The sequence below is a fragment of the Fragaria vesca genome, linkage group LG1 (assembly GCF_000184155.1).
Source record: "Fragaria vesca subsp. vesca linkage group LG1, FraVesHawaii_1.0, whole genome shotgun sequence".
In the NCBI taxonomy this organism is placed as follows: Eukaryota; Viridiplantae; Streptophyta; class Magnoliopsida; order Rosales; family Rosaceae; genus Fragaria; species Fragaria vesca.
In genome coordinates, this window is record NC_020491.1 from 11,091,313 (window position 1) to 11,109,768 (window position 18,456).

An 18,456-nucleotide genomic window follows, 5' to 3' on the forward strand; every position below is an offset into this window, starting at 1 on the left:
GGAGAGAGAGAGGGTAAAAAGATTAACCAGGGCTATTTTAGTCATTTTGGTCGAGATTGATGTCATTTTGAAAGTTTAGGTATGAAACTGATTAAAAAAAAAGATGAGGTATCAAACTGATTTTAGACCTAAAGTTCAGGGTAGTAAACTGATTTTTTTCCAAAAAGAAAACATATGTGCGTATTACGTACCTTTGAAGTGCTTCTTCATTGGTGCCACCATTTTCAACTGGTTCATAAAGACCTGTATCCAGATTCATACGTGAAACTTGTTTCTTAAGCAACTGCTCTCCAACTTCCACTAGATTTTCCAAGTTCTCCTTTGTAGCTTTATCCACTGAAGACAGATCTCCAGTTAGTGTGTCATCCTGGTTTCATTCAAAAACAACAAGATACTAGTTAACACGCACGCTGATGATGAAGTACTGTTGTCAGCATATACAGTTCGAAGGTGCTTCTATGGCAAATGCTTACATCAATCCTGAGGTAGTTGTTTTCAGATTGAAGGGCTTCGAAAATCGCACAGTTGTGGTAAGCAACCATATCCGAACTTGCTTCATTATAAGAATTCACTAAAGGACTAGAGCCATCATCGTATAACCAGCTCAGAATCCCCCACTTGGAAGCCATCTTAGCACTGTATCTCAGTTCACTCTTGTTTGAACCCGTCCCCAACGTGATCAGTAGAAATCGTTCGTATAGTTCCAAGGGCTGAACCTCTGAGAAATCTGGATTCTTTCTCATGATTTGTTTTGTCACTTCAGTAATGGCAACCAAAGCCTAGAAATGCAGGGTGATATTAGTGATTCACATTATGCGACAAGTACGTTCGGACTAATTAGTAATTATATACCTAGTAATATGTAGTTTAGTACGATTGATCTTGAATTACAAAGAATTGCTCGAATGGTTGTGAAAGAATGTCTCACCGGATTATTGGCGGCCACACCACCATCGATGAGGTTAAACTTATTGGTTTCCCCTTGTTGATGGTTCTCAAAATAGTGGGCAGGAAAGTAAGTAGGGGCTGCTGATGTTCCGATGCAAATGTCTGAAAGTTTTGCGTTCTTGACTGGATAGCTTGCCACCTTCATAAAAAAATTCAGCTCACTTTCATAATTAGGGTTTCGTCAGAAATAAATACATACAGTTCATCAAATTCCAGGAATGGAAAACAACCTGATAAGTGGAAAAGATGACAGGAAGAAGTGTCTTGATGTCGAAAGTCGGAATAATCACGTTTGTCAAGGTCTGGCTCAATCTTTTGTCCCCTACTATGCTTCTTATTAGCTTGTGCAGATACTTCCCATCATACTTTGGTCCTATTAGAACTTTAACTAGATCTGTCACTGTGGCACACAATCCTCTGTATATGTTTTTGAGTTGTACGTAGCATGCATAACCAAAAAAGAACCTCATATATATTAGTTAACTGCGTCAATGACTGAAATCCAATACAAACTTACATGGTCGATACCAACTTACCTTGATTGTGGAAATATCTTAGGGCAGTTATCAAGGTAGAAAGGCACAATATCTTTGGCCGCGAATAGTGGCCGGTTGTTTTCGTCGGGTGCTGCTAACATGGCCGTAATCAGACCACCTGTGCTGGTCCCAGAAATCACATCGAAGTAGTCTGCAATCCTTGCATCTTCACCATCTAGATGCTAATCAATCAGTAGTTCAGTATCGCGCGCCCAACTGTAAGTATAGTGTGTGCTAGCTAGCTTCATGGCTAGAATCCTTATGAAACTTAGGTGAAAGGGGTATTTATGTAAGCGTTGTAGCTTAGAGCTAGTGTTAGAGAACAAATTAAAGACCCTTAAAACCCCTATGTTGATCGTCAAGAACACGCATGCCTGCTTAACTGGGTTGTTACTATCAAGCTAATAAAGCTTGATATTCGCACTAATCCTTAATATATAGTCAAATAGGAGCAATACATTTGTTAGAATATTGGTTACTGATAATATATATCAACCTCGATTAGACTATATATCTTACCTGAAGTTGAGATTCAAGGTAAGTGAGAAGAACTCCAGGAATGATTCCCCTAATTCCTCCCCCGTCTATACTAAGAACAGTTATAAGATTCCCATATCTGGGAGGCTGAACTTGTAGGAGTGAGGGTCTGCTTGCACTTGCCATTGCAGGCAACTAATTGGTTTCTTGAAGCTAGGAACTAATGTTTGAAGCTTGAGAAAAGGTTGTGAATGATAGTGCATGGATGAACCCCATGTATATATATGTAGGATATATAAGAGCATGTGCTCTAAACTCCAAAGACTTTTTGTACGTATGAAAATGAAATCCTCCCTATTCATATTATTATATATTTTGCAGAATTACTGATTCACTTAAGCTAATAATCAAGACTAGTGAAGTGAGCTTTCTTTCAAGAAAACCCTGTCATCAGCTATATGTCAAAGTAACGACGAGTACGTGACATGCAATATATATAGATCTAAGGGAAAACAGAATCGTGCAAGATTGAACTAATCAGCTAATAAGATTAAGCTAAGTAATTTTAAGTAATAAGCTAATAAGATTAAGCTGAGCAATATATTAGCATGCTAAAATCAAATGAAGTACCGCAAGAAACTGATGAGGTAGGTAATGACGTACTAATGAGATTATGTAAGTCTTTAAACTAATGATCTTGAGACCCGCATGCAATTCAAGTCATGAAAGACGGATATTAAATATTTAGTTATCAGCTCGAGTAGATTGTTGATGTTGCTTGATAATTTGTGAGATGATATACGATTAATTAGCGATTGACTACGACAGCATCTCTCACATTCAAAGCCAAGAAGGTGGAAAATCGAAAGGAATTTGAGGATTTAATTCATACTAAACAGGTAAAACAAAATTATGGTTTTGGTGTAAGGCAATGGAATTCAGTAGTTTGAATTTCCAAGTTGAAAGTATTTGAGCAAAACAGTATGATTTAGCACGAGTGCACGACAAGTTAGATCAAATATCTACTTTCAACGAAAATGAAAGCTGGCTATAAGTTGAATAATTCATATTTGGGATGCTAAAATTAAACCTTGAATTAAAAGGTATATTCGTAGCAATGTCGCCAATGTGGTAGGCAACTATTCTAGCTAGTCGAACTTTTAGCAAGTTATGAAATACTTCTATATTCTTTTTATTTTGAGCCGGGAAAGAAGAGAAATTTTAAATACACACCTCTAATCTCTTAATACACATCCCTATTATTTTATATTTCACATCAGATTTTATAGATATGTTTAATTACAAAAACATCCATCAATTATCAGGGGAAAAAAAAAACTTTCTCTTCCCTAAAACCTAACTCTTCTCCACTATTACTATGCATCAAAAGAAAAGAAATAAAAAACTTTTCTCCAAAATCCATCATCTGAATTTCGACTACAATCGTAATCACATGTACTATTTACCGATTCATTTGGGTTTTTTTTATCAACTTTAGTTATATATGCTATTATACTTCTACTAGTTTCTTAAATTTGAAAAATTATGTATGTTCAATTTTTTTTTCTTCAAATTCTAGCCGATTGATGTCATATTGGAGATTTGGAGTTCGAATATAATGTTATTACTCTTTTGATTATAAATTGAAAAATATCAAGAAAAAATTTCTAACCCAATCAAAAAAAATCTAACAAAAAATAAAAGAGAATAAGTAAAGAGAGTTGTGAAATAGTAAAAATATAATAATTATATTAAATAATAGATTATTATTAAGTTTAGATATTGAAGGTATTTTAGACAGTTTGGGATGTGTATTTAGTATAATATTGAAATGAAAAAATAGATGAGTAGTGTATTAAGTAAGAGATGTGTATTAAGAGATTAGGGGTGTGTATTTAAAATTACTCGCGAAGGAAAATGAAGAAATCCGCTTCTAAACCATGATGGCTTTATATAAAAGTTAAAAACAATAAATAACATCGCATTGATGATATGATGAGGCTTTAACTATATCTTAAACAAACGAAATCTCCATTCAATTTATTTTTTTTATCACATATTACAACTTTGTGAGTCGAACTCACAACCTCCTATTTATTAAAGGGATACTATGTCACTTGACCAAATGATACTAAATCCATTCAAATTTCTTTGATCGCACGCATATGTGATATTAGAGTGTTACGCAAATTATTTTCGAAACTAACTATCAAATATTAATTTGTATCAATATTTCAACTGGATTCTTGATCGAACGGGAAGTAGTTCAGCTCTTATAATTTTGAGAAAAAGGTAATACCGAAACTAGGGTTTTGTGCAGCACGGCAACAAAGAACCCTAAGAATGTCCATATGCTCTAAGACACGGAGGCGTCGTCTATTCAAGTCTAAGCAGTAAGAAGATGCGGTGCTTCCCTTCAAGATTTAGGGAGAGGTGAACCCGTTTGTGTAGATCACGGCTTTGTTTGGGGTCGGGCCAGCGTCGCTCTTAGGACATGAGACTATATGGTGCAGTGTTTTAGTGCGTGTTGCATGCATCAGGCGGTATCTTCTCAGCGACGCCCCTATGGTTTTGAGGATCTCGAGATTTATGTAGCGAGCGGATTTGGGGGTTGTCCAACCTGTAGTGGGCTTGAATTTGCTTTTCGCCGACGACTGTGATTGTGTTATTTGAACCAGTGACAGCAGTTTGGGCAGACATGGGCTTCAGACTTGAATAGACACAGGACTAGCCCGCTGGTACGCGGGTCCTCTGGACAACATGTCGTTTATCCGGTCTAGCAAAGGAGAGAGGAATGATTAGGCCTTTGAGCCTCAGCTCTTATGAGCTGGGCCTATGGGCTTTCATTTTCTCCTTTTTCTCTCTCTTGTGGGTTGGGCCTGTATTGTGCTTTTTGTAGGAGTGACACCTCTTGTTTTGCTGCAAGATCAAAGTTGTTGAATGATCTGTTGTACGTTTCCACCTTTTTGGACATTAGGTTTTTTTTTTTTTCTCTTTCAGTTTATAGTTATAGCTGAATCATAAACTTGCTCTTGAGCTTGTATCATAGCTTGTTTCTGTCAAACCTAACAGTTGTTGGTCGTATGACGTTTTGTCATTCGAATACATTTGTCTGCTTTCAAAAAAGAAAAATAAACTAGATACTTAATCTATGTTTAATTAACTTTCGTAAACATGGAACCAATCCTTCCGACAGTTAAAACCTCTGGATCAAAATTTATTGCAGGCAGCCCTCAATATGAAATTGATTCGTTTGCCAGGCTTGACTAGTTTTAAACAATGCCATCGATTATTGATTCATGGCTGACACATTCAAACAGTGTGCCTTTTCCTGTGAAAGAACATAAATTTACAGAAAATTATAGAAGCAGTGCTTAGCACTGGCGGAACTAAGAAGAGACCAAAAGGTGCCGTGACACCCCTCACCCATATGTTGACACCTTTAAAACTATTATCGATCTTAATCAACTTTGTTAGAAATAATGAAAATTTTTAAGTGTGGCATCCCTAATCTGTTTAACACCCTCCCCCCCCCCCCCATCCTGCTGGTTCCGCCACTGGTGCTTAGTCGGTGCCTATGGGCGTGGAAGGCAGTCAATGATTTTCCAGGGCATGCCTGGTAGTAGTAGTACGAGTGCCCACAAGTAGCTTGTCTTTACTAAGCGGAGGGGGATATTCAAGCTGTGTTCCATTATATTGTTTTCATATCAGAAGGATCTTGGCACTCACGTGTTTTTGCCAGTCCCTTTCAGTTTTTGTCTGCAAACTTATCACAACGATTATGAGTAATGACAAATTTAAGATGTTATATCTCATATGTCACTTACCTTTCGGTTTTTGTTTAATACTTCTTTTCCATCACAAACAGAATGATATGATATGTCTATAACGCATCAGCTACCACGTAAGATGATGAGATGTATGTAATACCGTCAATGTAGTTTCAATAGCAAAGGACTCATCGTTCTTGAAGAACTGAGATTATCCTTGATGATGGGTCTACGCGAAGATATTTTACTTTTATGTAACCTCTTTATTTCTTAAAGAATAAGAGTGATTGGATGGTATCTGGACTGTAACATCTCATTAGCACTGTTTGGAAAAAAAAAGTTGGATATTACAAATATAATTCACATAAAATCAATTTATAATTATAAAATCAAGAACACAAGATAAACATGAAGAACACCAATATTACCAACTCAGGTGTAGGATGAGAGGAAAAAATTGAAGTCGAGTCATGTGTCTCAAACACTTTTCTTAAGACAAATTATGTCCCATCTATCGGTGTAAAAGACTTGATGACACTTGTCTCCTAAGGTACAACGACTGCTCGTGCTTTTGGAGCTGCACTGCTACCAAAAACATCCGACGAACTTGTTGTGTCTTCTTTCTATCACCATAAAACTAATTTAAATTGATTAAATTATCTAATTTAAATTGATTAAATAATAAAATGGTGAAAAACATCATTTTTCCGACAAGGGGTTTCTTGCTCTAGAATAAGTAGAATTGGTGCCACCAGTTTAGTCGAGAGAAGCATAAGTGTCTTCTAATTTGTAGTTGTTTTTGTTTTCTTCTAGATTTTGCTCCCACGGGACTCTCTCATCTTAACAATTTACGACTATCTTTTACTAATTAATTAGCTAGTTGGTGTTTTTTGTCATCTTAGATTGTAAGTAAGGTTGGATGTTTGATTTAAAGGCATGGATTTGTTGTAGTAGCTATAAGATTTAATCATGAATGCATGCATGGTTCTTTGACTTCTGTCTTGTGTTTGTCACAAAATGGACATTGAATCCCATTCCTTGCTAGCAGGGTGTAGCAACATATGGCCTAACTTCCGCTCTTTATTGTACACTTCAACTCATTATGTTCTCTCTTTTTAGGCCTTGCCAATAATGATCATGACAGTTTAAAATGCAAGCAATGACTAGTGTGGGACTGTAAAGTACTCATATAGATTCTTCAACTATAATATGATGATAACATATCTATAATATATGAGAGTACTGGACAAAGTTTGGTTGTCATGCTATATATTCAGAGTGGGTTTCACGTTTTCTTTTCATATATATCATATCCATCCATGCATGTCTTTCTCTTCGATCTGTCTTTCTTTCTCTTCTTTTAGTTTCTTTGGTCATTCTTATATAGTATTCGATCCCACATGGTAAACCATGCAATTGAATAATTAAGCTTCAATTATAAGGAAACTAACTTAACTTTGATAGTAAACTGTCTTCTCGAATCACTGGTTTGTTTGATTTCTTGTTAAGCTCTAATTGGGGGTGAACATCCATGTCATTGGATTATGGAATTATGAATGTACCATCTTTTGTTTACAGTATATATAATCAACTATATATATAGAGTTCTGTTAAAAATGGATGAATGAACATGCATATAACTAATCATTGTCAAGTTTGACAATGCTAGAACACCTTTCACCTTTTAACCTTTTGAGGTAAAGTAACCCTTTGATCGATCTTTATCTCTTAAAACATCATCGAAAAATTTGAAAATCTCATCTCTACAAGGGTTCAACTGTCTCACTTAATTACGTACCAGAAGGAACTAGTTCAAATTAATTTGAACACACCCATGCATCTACATTGTTTCAGTTGTTTACATTACTAACTGCAGTATTATGACAAGAGTCGTTTCTAATCTACTTCACCGCTTACATTGATTTTGAAACACAACAAAAATCGAGTTGATCATTAATTGGTCACAACTATATCAAACAAATAGATGGTGTTTCATTATGAGATCATGGAATAAGTATATTTATTCATCTCATTTCAGTTTGCGGATAGATGATCTGTATTTTTATTGATTCATTGCAACAAAATGTGTTCACTGACGATTTATAAAAATAATAATACTAAGAAAATAATTTAGTCGGTGTTGTTTGAATACACATAATTTATAAAAACTGCATCAGATATCGATGTAATCTAAAGTAACTATATAACTTGACATTAGTATGACATAACTATATAACTTGACATTAGTATGACATAAATCAAGCAAATCAAGTTCTGGAACCACCTTACGTGTTATGTGAAAGCTGCAACAGGCCCAGCATGTCCCACACACACAGGTCTAATAATGTCGGTACCACCCCACTTTAGCCACTCAGTGGAGAACGGGTGTGGGGATTTAACACAAAATGTCTTGACATTAACGTGTGTGGTACCATTTCTTATAACCCAATGATAACTCTTCACATACTTGATGTCATACTCGATGTTAGATTTCAAACGGTCCAATCTAAGCCACATTTTTAACAGTCTCCACCTTGGTATGATTCGATTCATCTTCAAATGTCTCATGATCCAAGTACGTCTTAATAGCTCAACCTTGATCATAAGTATCCCGATGAAAAATCTCACTGGTAGCCAGCCATGGATCGCAACATCCCTGCCGACCTGCGCAAACAAACACCACCGCACGACAACCACAAAACCAGAGCACCAGAGCCTCGAGGTCGTGGGTAGGCTTAAAACACCATGAGTCGACTTCCACCAAGATGACAAAGCCGTCAAAACCCACACCAATAACATCAGCGAACCGCCACTAGCAAATGTTGCCTAGCCCCTACATAACACCACCACGACAGAGATCGAGTGAAGAGGTTGAAGAACATATATAGAACATGCCGAAGCTAACAGAATGCTCATAGGGAGATAGTGCTCCCATTGGAGGTTCGAAGAGTTTTGCGGCAAGCAAAACCTTGGCAGAGAGTATCAACCCAGTGTACATGTTCGAGCTTTAATTTAGGCTTTATTTCCTTTCATAGTATATTCAACAGTTCTATTAATGAAGATTAGCTTGAAAGCAGCTGTGTTAGTTTTTATAAAAAAATAATAATAATAAGTTATATAAATGGATGCTTCATAGCTAATGTAATTAGTGTTGCAATCTAAATTTGAGTGGAAGCATTGCACCCACATTTATTTGGTCGATAACCAATCTACATGTGAGCCGACATTAATTTGGTGATAACCAACGTCAATGTATCACAATCTACTATAGAGTAGTTTGACATCACCATATTAGGTCTCCATCTCTTCTGTTAGGTTTTTGATACCGAAAAACTTCCAACCTACCATTTAAGAAACGACTACACATTAGTTGCAACTAGAATTATACCCGCGCCTTGGCGCGGTGTATATATTTACGGTGTGTTTGGATGTGGGTGAATTCTTGAGAATTTAATCAAACATAATGAATTCTTAATTTCTTAGGACGGTTTCCTTCGTTTGAACACTTATCCCGTGGAATTAGCAATTTTCACGGGAAAATAATCGTGAAATTTAGGAGCTTAAATTCCCGACTTGAATTCCTCACAAAATAAGCGTCATTTGTCAATTCCATTAACTAAGGTTAGTCTGAATACAAATTCTTGTCATTTTAAAACTCTACATCATGAAATCTAAATAATGAAATTCTTAATTAATAGAATTTAAATTCATGGAATTGTAATTCTAATGGTTTTAAAATTTCTACGGACACATTATGAAATTCGAATAATGAAATTCTCAATTAATAGGATTTATATTCATTGAATTGTAATTCCCATGATTTTGAAATTTCTACTTTATCCAAAAACAACGTTATGAAGTTGGTCAATGAGTTAATTGATTGATATAAATGTTTCTGATATGTACTTCATAGAATGTTATACATGCAAATTATAGCCAGCTGTTATATTGATTATATATCTAGGGTTAATGACAATATTGTGGTTTCTTAAAAATAACAGGGGCAAAAAGGTTAGTATACCCGCGTCTTGGCGTAGTGTAGTATCCACATTATGCATATTCCACATATGTATAAGAGCTATCATAAAATTCATGAAATTGTAATTCCCATAATTTTAAAATTTCTATGGACATTAAAATTACTTTATCCAAAAACAACGTTATAAAGCTGGTCAATGGGGTAATTGATTGATAGAAATGTTTCTGATATGTACTTCATAGAATATTATTAATACAAATTATACCCAGCTGTTATACTGATTATATATCTAAGGTTAATGACAATATTGTGGTTTCTTAAAAATAACAGAGGCAAAATGGTTAGTATACCCGCCCTTTGGCGCAGTGTAATATCCACATTATGCATATTCTACATATGTATAAGAGCTATCACAAAAATAACTTCTATACAATAAAACATATAATCTTGTATTCTACCCAAAATATAAATGCTCTAATTATTTTGATTTGTAAGATTCAGGATGTAGAAGAAAAGTCAAAAATAGAGGGCAAAAAAATCTTTGCCGAGAGAGAGCCTATCTAAAAATATCTAAATTACATGTTTCAGAAAAAAAAAAAAAAAAAAAAAAAAAAAAAAAACTTTTAACACTGTTCATATGCTTATGATATGAACAGTTAACCATGGTTTACAAATAATACCTAGCTGTTATGCTGATTATATATTTAAGGTTAATGGCAATATCATGGTTTCTTAAAAATAACAAAGGCAAAATGGTTAGTATACCTTCCCTTTGGCGCGGTGTAATATCCACATTAAGCATATTCTACATATGTATAAGAGCTATCACAAAAATAATTTCTATACAATAAAACATACTAATCTTGTATTCTACCCAAAATATAAATGCTCTAATTATTTTGATTTTTAAAATTCAGGATGTAGAAGAAAAGTCAAAAATGGAGGGCAAAAAAATCTTTACCGAGAGAGAGCCTATCTAAAAATATCTAAATTATATGTTTCAAGAAAAAAAAAAAAAAACTTTTCACTGTTCATATGCTTATGGTATGAACAGTTAACCATGGTTTAGTATATAGTATAATTTGTGTGTGTATTGCCGGATATGGAAAGAGTAGAATCGTAGACTATTGTAATAAGTTTTTTTATTATCAAAATTCATCCAATTTTAGATTTAAATTTCCTTATTCAATGGCAATTTCATCAAATTCTCTGAATTTTCTCTTATCAATCATTTTTTTTTCTTCACATTATTCATAAATTCATTTTTGAAATTTGTTTCATATTGCACTCCCTTACCCTATTTAGTAGTTTGCACTTTGGAGTTTCACACCACCTTATTAATCCAACATGAATGCCAATTACATATGGTATTACATAAAAGCCAATAGATGAGCAGTCTTTGACAGATTAAGTGTTCTATCAACTAAACACAAGGCACTAATATGGTGATATAGTAGTTCAATATTCCCCATTCTAATTTTCATCTAACTATTAAATAGGAAAGAAGATTCATAACCAACGATCTTAGCATGATTTAAACATATTTGAACTAATTGGTGGAATGCATCAGACGATTTCAAATTCATATGGGTTTGAGATCGTTAGATGTATGAACCAATTTCATACAACCATGTTATGGATGTATAAAAACTGGCTATAACTGGATAAATAGTTATGAACGATGCGATTAATGAATTGTAAGAGTTGATCTCTTTTGAATGAATGATTGAATGGTTCGATGAATCCAGATAAAGAATTTTAGATCCAATTGGCATATTTTCATTTAAATTGTTATTAACGTTTTAGGTAGCAAAGCATCTTTTCTCAGCAAAGTTGTGGTAAAATATTTTAAAAAATTAAAAGGTATTTAAAAAAAAAATCCCATTTTTTTCGGGGAATAGTTATTTTTAATTTTGAAAAACAATTGCTAAATCTACAGATTCCATCGTAATCAAACACAAGTCAAAGTCTACGAAAGAAAACGAGAGCTTCGCTCGGTCCTCAAGTTCTGTGCTTCTGTCTGGTTTTCAACTTGGGACTTTGGACTGACCGGATTACGCGGCGTCTGGCAAGTTCGACTATTTCCTTTGATTTAGATTTCAGAGAGAGTTACTCAATTTTTGCAGAAAAAAATTGAAGAATTTTAGATCTTTATTACCAAAAAAGAACAAAGAAATCCCAGTAAGAGACGGAGAGGAGAAGCCAGACTAACCCCTACTCCTAGTATCCTAGTCCTTTGTTGTGTACTGCTTGGCTTATGTTTTGTTTTTTTGGGCGCCCATAAAGCTCAAATACCCAAGCAGCTTCTTTTTCTCTCTCTCTCTGACTCACTTGTCTCAATTAGCAGCTGTGTGTTTAGGTTGGGGATGAATAGTTGAGGCTGTTGAAACTTGGTTTGGGGTTCTTGTTTCCTTTGTGTATCTCTGTTTCTGGTGAAGCAATGGCGGAATACATCTGGGTTTTCAACAAGGTACTGTCTTTTTTTTTCTTTTTCTTTTTCTTGTTGCTGCTTATTTTGAGTTTCTGGACTTTTCAAGTTCACTTTTTGTTTGAATTAAAGTAGTGGGTTTTGCTCAAGGTGCTACCTTTTGCTTGTGTATTTTGGTTTTGATTTGAGAAGAGTGAAAAGAAGTTGGGGGGTCTGAGATGAGATGTGTTCCGTAAGCACATATGGGCTATTTTCGTCTTCTGTTTCCAGTTTCGATTTTGGTTAGTTTATATGAAAGGTGTTAGCTTTTAGTTTTGTGGTGGATTCATGGATGTGGAAGACTAATGTGTACGGATTTGAATGAAATTTTTTGCCGCTTGATGCTTGTTGGATCTGGTTTTTCATGCCTTGAACTTATCTGTAATCAAGTTTTCTGTGTTGTTAAGATTAGTACCGTTCAAAACCCTGTTAGATTTGTATTTCTCTGACTGGGTACTGTTTTCTGAGTTAGCAGTAGAGCTGGTATTGAGTGGTTTCATGGATTTCTAGACTAATTTGTTGTTGTTAATGTTACTTAGAAAACCTACATTACAGCTATGCACCCATTACAAGTTTACATTACGGTGTTCTTCTAGCTATTTTATGGCCTAAAGTCTTAAGCATTGTTGTTACTTGTTGGGGTTACTGAGAGAACCTGCACTAGTAATACTACATTTGAGCATGTTCATTACATCCTTCCCATAGTCTCTCTATTCTGAAAGTTTTTATATTAACTCTTGCCCCATCTTCATTTACTCTTTTGGTTACAGGAAAGTTTGATTATAAAGCCGGCTCCCAAGAAATCTCCTTTGTTTCTGAGAATGATAGTCTTAATGTTTGCAATGGTCTTTGGAGTTTACATCTGCTCGATATGTCTAAAGCAGATAAGTGTTGAAACTATGACTAAATTTGAAAGCATCAAGGTCATCGGAAGGCCTCCTCATGAAACCAAACAATTAGAAATACCATTCAAGCATTATCCAATTCCTGAAACTTTTAACAGGTAACCTAGAACTTGTACCTTTCCCTTTTAATTTTGGGAATCTTCAGACTTGTAATCACTGTTTTGGTCTATTTCTAGGGCTGAATGTGCACATAATCCTGTAAGATTCTTCGCAATCCTATCGATGCAGAGATCAGGGAGTGGATGGTTCGAAAGCCTATTAAATAGTCACAAGAATGTTAGCTCTAATGGAGAGATATTTTCAGTTAAGGATAGGAGGTCAAATATTTCTTCAATTGTACAGACTCTAGATAAAGTTTACAATTTGGACTGGTTCAGTAGTGCTTCCAAGAATGAGTGCTCTGCAGCAACTGGCTTCAAGTGGATGCTTAATCAGGTACTTAATGTCTTTTTCTTGAGGCATGTAATTGTCTTCTATTGTGCTTGTTGATAATTGGAAAACTTTCTTTCTAATGAGTATAGTAAAAATTGTTTGAGAGTGCGCATCATATTGCAAAGATTCTGAAGACGTAAGTACCACCATTGTGTTCTAGGTATCGTTCCCTCACCTGTTATGAAAACGCATTGTCCACTGCTTTGCCAAGACGTGGATTGGCATAAAGTGATGAATTTAAATGTTGGGACCATAAATTTAAAGTTTGTGAACTACTTCATGTCTTCATTGCTTGAAACTACAATGTGATGGCTTCATTAAAACTGTAACATTTCCTTCATCGTAGGTATATCGCCGTATAATAATATTGGTTCCTTGAAGGATATGTATGCGTGATTTCCAAATTTTCTGAAGCAATAACTAGGTTTAGATATGTAGTTCAATTTGGGAGACAGTGGAACTGCTAACTTAGGCGGGATATTTAAGCACCATAAAAAGGGGTGTCTCTGTTTTTGGTGCGTGAAATATGCATGATTCTGAAGAAACTATGGATATTCTTCTCTCCCTTCCTCTCCCTCTGTTTTCCGTTACCTCCTAATAAATCGGGCCTCTTTGTAGATGGGGAAGCTGTGGATAACCTTGACTAACATATGGCTTTTGCAGGGATTAATGGACCACCATGAAGAAATAGTAGAGTACTTCAATCGCAGGGGGGTTTCTGCAATATTTCTCTTTCGGAGAAATTTATTGCGCAGAATAGTCTCGGTTCTTGCTAATTCTTATGATCGGTATGCTAAGCTATTGAATGGAACCCACAAGTCACATGTACATTCAGAAAAAGAGGTCTCTCACTCTCTATACATATTTGTTTGCACAAATTTCTTCTGACCTCCCCAACATTCAAAATACTGAATTTTAGTTGGTGTCTTCTTGTATATACAGGCTGATACATTGTCAAAGTACAAGCCTATGATCAATTGCACGAAGTTGATAACCGATCTAAAAGAAATGGAGTTGACAGCTGCAAAGGCCATAGAGTACTTCAATAGTACTAGACACATGGTGTTGTATTACGAAGATATTGTCAGAAACCGCACTGTAAGGATCTTTCGTTCAATCATTAAGAGCTATTTATTGTTGATAAATTGTTACCACATATTTTAACTAGTCGTCTAAGTACTGCCATAGTTCACTTGGAGACAACTAGCATCTAACTTTGTATACATCTACTGAGAGTCATATTTCTTGTTCAGGTCTTAAAAGATGTTGAAGAGTTCCTCAGAATTCCTAAGAAGAGATTAAAAAGCCATCAGGTAAAAATACACAATGGACCATTGGCAGACCATATCAGAAACTGGGATGATGTCAAGACGACACTTACAGGAACACCATATGAAGATTTTCTCCATGCGGACTATTAGGCGTAGTCCTCTGCTAACTAATTTAAGTCTGGTGTAAATATCCACTCAAGTTATATATTCTTACCCCAGAAGCAGAAGCTTACAGGATGTTGCCCCTGCTTTTAAAATTTTGGCTACAGCAATGCTTGGTGTTTTGATCTTTGTTCCATATCTCATCAACGAGTTGTTGATGTGTAATCTGTACCCTGTTTGTATCAACCAGTGAGACGCATTGTATATGTTCAGCTAAACATTAATGAATATGCAATTCATTAATCTGTGACTTTTGTTAATACTGTATTTCTCCATTTTCTTGGTCTGGTACTTTGATTATGTTTTATCTGAACTCTTCAAAGAAGGCAAGTGGTGGTGATTCTTGGGTACATTGTACAAACAACTGTGGGCTGGGTTCAAATATTTGTATAGTGATATATGGTCATTTCACATTCGTACTGAGTTATGGCCCACGAAATAGGAAATTGGTTGAAATGTATTGGACCAAAAGGTGAAGGAGTTGTTCATATCTCTTGGAGAAAAACCCTCGAATTTTTTCTGCGTCTTTGAAGAAGTTATTCAAAGTTTTGAAGCTTCAATTAGACAGAGGTTAAAAATAAATAAGTGATGTGTCACCAATTCAACATCCCCTTCCCCTCAACCAGCTCCAGGTGAGGAGGATTCAATTTCTTCAGGATGGGAATTAGAGGAACAAAATTGAAATACTACAGTATGTACATATTGAAATACTAATACATACTGAAATACTTTGAAAGATATCTTTCAAGTTTCAACATTGATATATTTACTTTCTAAAGAGTGTGATCAGGAATTCAGGAAACTTCATTAATCTGATATTTTGATGTATCTACATATATATGTATATAGACTCAATATGTGATTGATGCATTACTGATGTATGGTATCCACATGAACTCCATCACTAAATAAACAGTGCATCTCACTTTTCCTTGGAATGTGTGAAATTAGGTATGAACTTTTCTATGAATATATATGAACTCAATCACCAGTAAATAAAGCATTACTTTTCTATGAACTCCATTTACTTGTACCATTTTTATAGCCGAGCAACTTGATAATTGCTTTGTTACTCAAATGTGTGGGTGGTCGCAATGCCTCATTGAAAATGCCTCTGGAAATGGAAAGTATTATCAATCGACAAATTAACAGCTTTTATCGTTTTTCAACGAGTGTTTTAGAACAGATCAAAGCTTTTGTATCTCTTTTCTACATTTAGTCGCAGATCATATATACCGTGACCGAATGTACATAGTCTCAATATGAGATATATTGAAGCATTGGACAATCTGCATACTGCAGAATAAACCCTTTTAACTAACAAATCGTAATAAGAATCTGCGATTCACATTGTTAATTTGTGATTATATAAGTAAGATACTTTGCCTTCTTGTGAGGAAGGGGAGACAGAAGAACAGTACGGCTTGCTCAGAGAGTTCATATATGGCAGGCATGCGAGGGTGTGATGGGGACCTGTTCGAAGCTACCTGGGGTTAGCTAGCTAGGGAAACTTTTATAAACACATGGGACGACTGTAAAGCTATACTAACAACCAACAGAACTAGTACGTGCTATAATGTAAGAAACTTTTTGTACATTATTAAAATTTAGCCGCTAAAACTTTCAGTACTTGACAATTGTCAGTGAGTTTGACTGGAACTACTCTTTAACCTTTTCTGGGAAGAAGAATATTGGTGAAGAACAAATTTATAATGACGATGCAACCAGCTAACCAAGGTAGAAAAAGTTTTGTTTTTTCAAACTGAGAATAGTGGAGAATCAGAACCACTGGTCTGGCCTCCATGGGCCATTCATTTCTATGTTGCTTCTTCAACTTGTTGTTTTATAGTTGCAGAAATAATACTTCTGTACTATGATTGATTAACTTACGGCCATCAGTGATCTATATGAGCAAAAGTTTGAAAAGATTGGGTGGTTGTTGAAAAAATATTTTCTTTTGCTGTACTGCACCGGCCGTAAGAGAAATATAAAGAAGTTAATTAGGGAGATAGAACGATTTAGTAAATGGACGGTTTGCTTGCCCATGCAAATTGTTAACAGACCACCTCAAAGCCCTAAATTTTATACATAGTGTTTGTACTTTGTTGAGTTGTGCGCGCTAGCTCTATATATATATATATATATATATATATATATATATATTGTTTCACTATCCTTTTTATAGTAGTCAACTTTTAATTGGGTTAAATTTTGATAATATTAGAACTCGATCAGTTTCTGATTTTCTTCTGTCAAAAAGGAGGGTGACGAGAAATATAGGGTGACAGTTAAACTCATATATGCATTCCTTGGTCGAATAGAAAACATAAGTGTTCTATATATATGCATCCAAGTGATCAATAGTAATACAGCAAAAAGTTACACAACCTAATGATCTCACTTAACCTGTTAACCCTATTCTTACTGTCAGTAATAAACAGAAAAAATACAGATTCTGAATATATGGATCCTGAAATCCTACTCTCATTTCTTCTTTTTAATATTTATGAGAGAGAGAGAGAGAGCAACATACCTTAGTTTATTAATTTCTCTGGTAGTTTGATGAGAGACTCTGATTGGTTGGGACTTCAGCCCTAATAGTGCTCTCAGCTCTATATATACTCACGCAGAGGGAAGTCTCAAAGCAATCACAGCTCGATTCAAGGCAGGGTTTAATTGCAAGACTACTCTACAGCAATAACTTACCTGCACCATTCTTAATTAATCAGTTTATTCAAAACTCTAGCCGACTTTCTTTGTGTCCTAGTTACTTAGTCAGTTTCAATATTTGAGCTTTTTCCTTTGCTCTCCCACCAGCTTCTCGATCCTCAGTATCAGTATGGCCTTAAGCAACTCAACCTTCATTGCTTGTTCTCTATTCCTTTCTCTACTTATAATCTTAACCTGGGAAATTCAGTCCGTTGATGCAAGGCTTTTGGCTGATACGAGCCAGCTCAAAAACCTCCAAACTGATCAATACAAATCAGTGGTTCATCACGACACTGAAACTTCAAAAGAAGTGATCGTATCTCCCCCTACCTCAGTAACACCACCGCAAAGTGGGGTTGCTGGTGCAGCACAGCCACCTCCTCCCGCCCATGGCATAGATGACTTCAGGCCCACGGCTCCAGGTCACAGCCCCGGTGTTGGACATTCCACTCACAACTAGGCGCTGTAGCTAGGGCTTGCATCTAATATCCTTATGTATGTGTGTCACATTTGTATTTTTAAGCCGTTATCCCCGTTATTCTATTAGATTTCAAGAAGTCTGTACAGATTTGTTTGTAAAATGTGGTAATCGGTTGCTTCACTATCAATGAAATTTGTGATTTTCTATAGCTTTTTTCTCATCAGTGTATTATCACCTCAATAATGCTCTCAAAGTCTCAGAGGTATATAGTGTATACTATACTATTCCTTTACAAAGATACTATAGTCTAAACCCTAATTTTAAACTGTCTGATTTTTTTATGGCGTGGAACTTCCTGGGATGATCACAGTTACTCTAA

The 18,456-nt window shown here is 35.3% G+C and overlaps 2 protein-coding genes across 2 annotated transcripts in view; one reads left to right on the plus strand and one right to left on the minus strand.

The window, feature by feature from the left end:
• LOC101299417 (patatin group A-3-like) overlaps positions 1 to 2,214 on the minus strand; it is a 3,630-nt gene extending 1,416 nt beyond the window's left edge. The window contains exons 1-6 of the mRNA XM_004288004.1: positions 2,004 to 2,214; positions 1,485 to 1,666; positions 1,179 to 1,365; positions 929 to 1,087; positions 474 to 779; positions 192 to 367 (exon numbers count right to left, since the gene is read on the minus strand). Coding sequence (XP_004288052.1) covers positions 192 to 367; positions 474 to 779; positions 929 to 1,087; positions 1,179 to 1,365; positions 1,485 to 1,666; positions 2,004 to 2,147 — 1,154 coding nt within the window. The 5' untranslated portion in view covers positions 2,148 to 2,214. The remainder of the gene's footprint in view (positions 1 to 191; positions 368 to 473; positions 780 to 928; positions 1,088 to 1,178; positions 1,366 to 1,484; positions 1,667 to 2,003) is intronic.
• A 9,455-nt stretch (positions 2,215 to 11,669) lies between these two features.
• Positions 11,670 to 15,188, plus strand: LOC101299705. The gene is made up of 7 exons (XM_004288005.1): positions 11,670 to 11,778; positions 12,058 to 12,180; positions 12,948 to 13,180; positions 13,259 to 13,517; positions 14,178 to 14,357; positions 14,457 to 14,612; positions 14,768 to 15,188. The coding sequence occupies exons 2-7, from the start codon at positions 12,151 to 12,153 to the stop codon at positions 14,933 to 14,935; spliced, it is 1,026 nt and encodes a 341-aa protein (XP_004288053.1). The 5' UTR covers positions 11,670 to 11,778; positions 12,058 to 12,150; the 3' UTR covers positions 14,936 to 15,188.
• The last annotated feature ends 3,268 nt before the right edge of the window (positions 15,189 to 18,456 follow it).

What these genes read in the sequence shown, in the direction of transcription:
- LOC101299705 (XM_004288005.1), top strand. Translation starts at nt 12,151, where the DNA reads ATGGCGGAATACATCTGGGTTTTCAACAAG. An exon ending in TCAAGTGGATGCTTAATCAG is followed by an intron (nt 13,518 to 14,177) that starts GTACTTAATGTC and finishes TGGCTTTTGCAG; the next exon opens with GGATTAATGGACCACCATGA. An exon ending in ATGTACATTCAGAAAAAGAG is followed by an intron (nt 14,358 to 14,456) that starts GTCTCTCACTCT and finishes TTGTATATACAG; the next exon opens with GCTGATACATTGTCAAAGTA.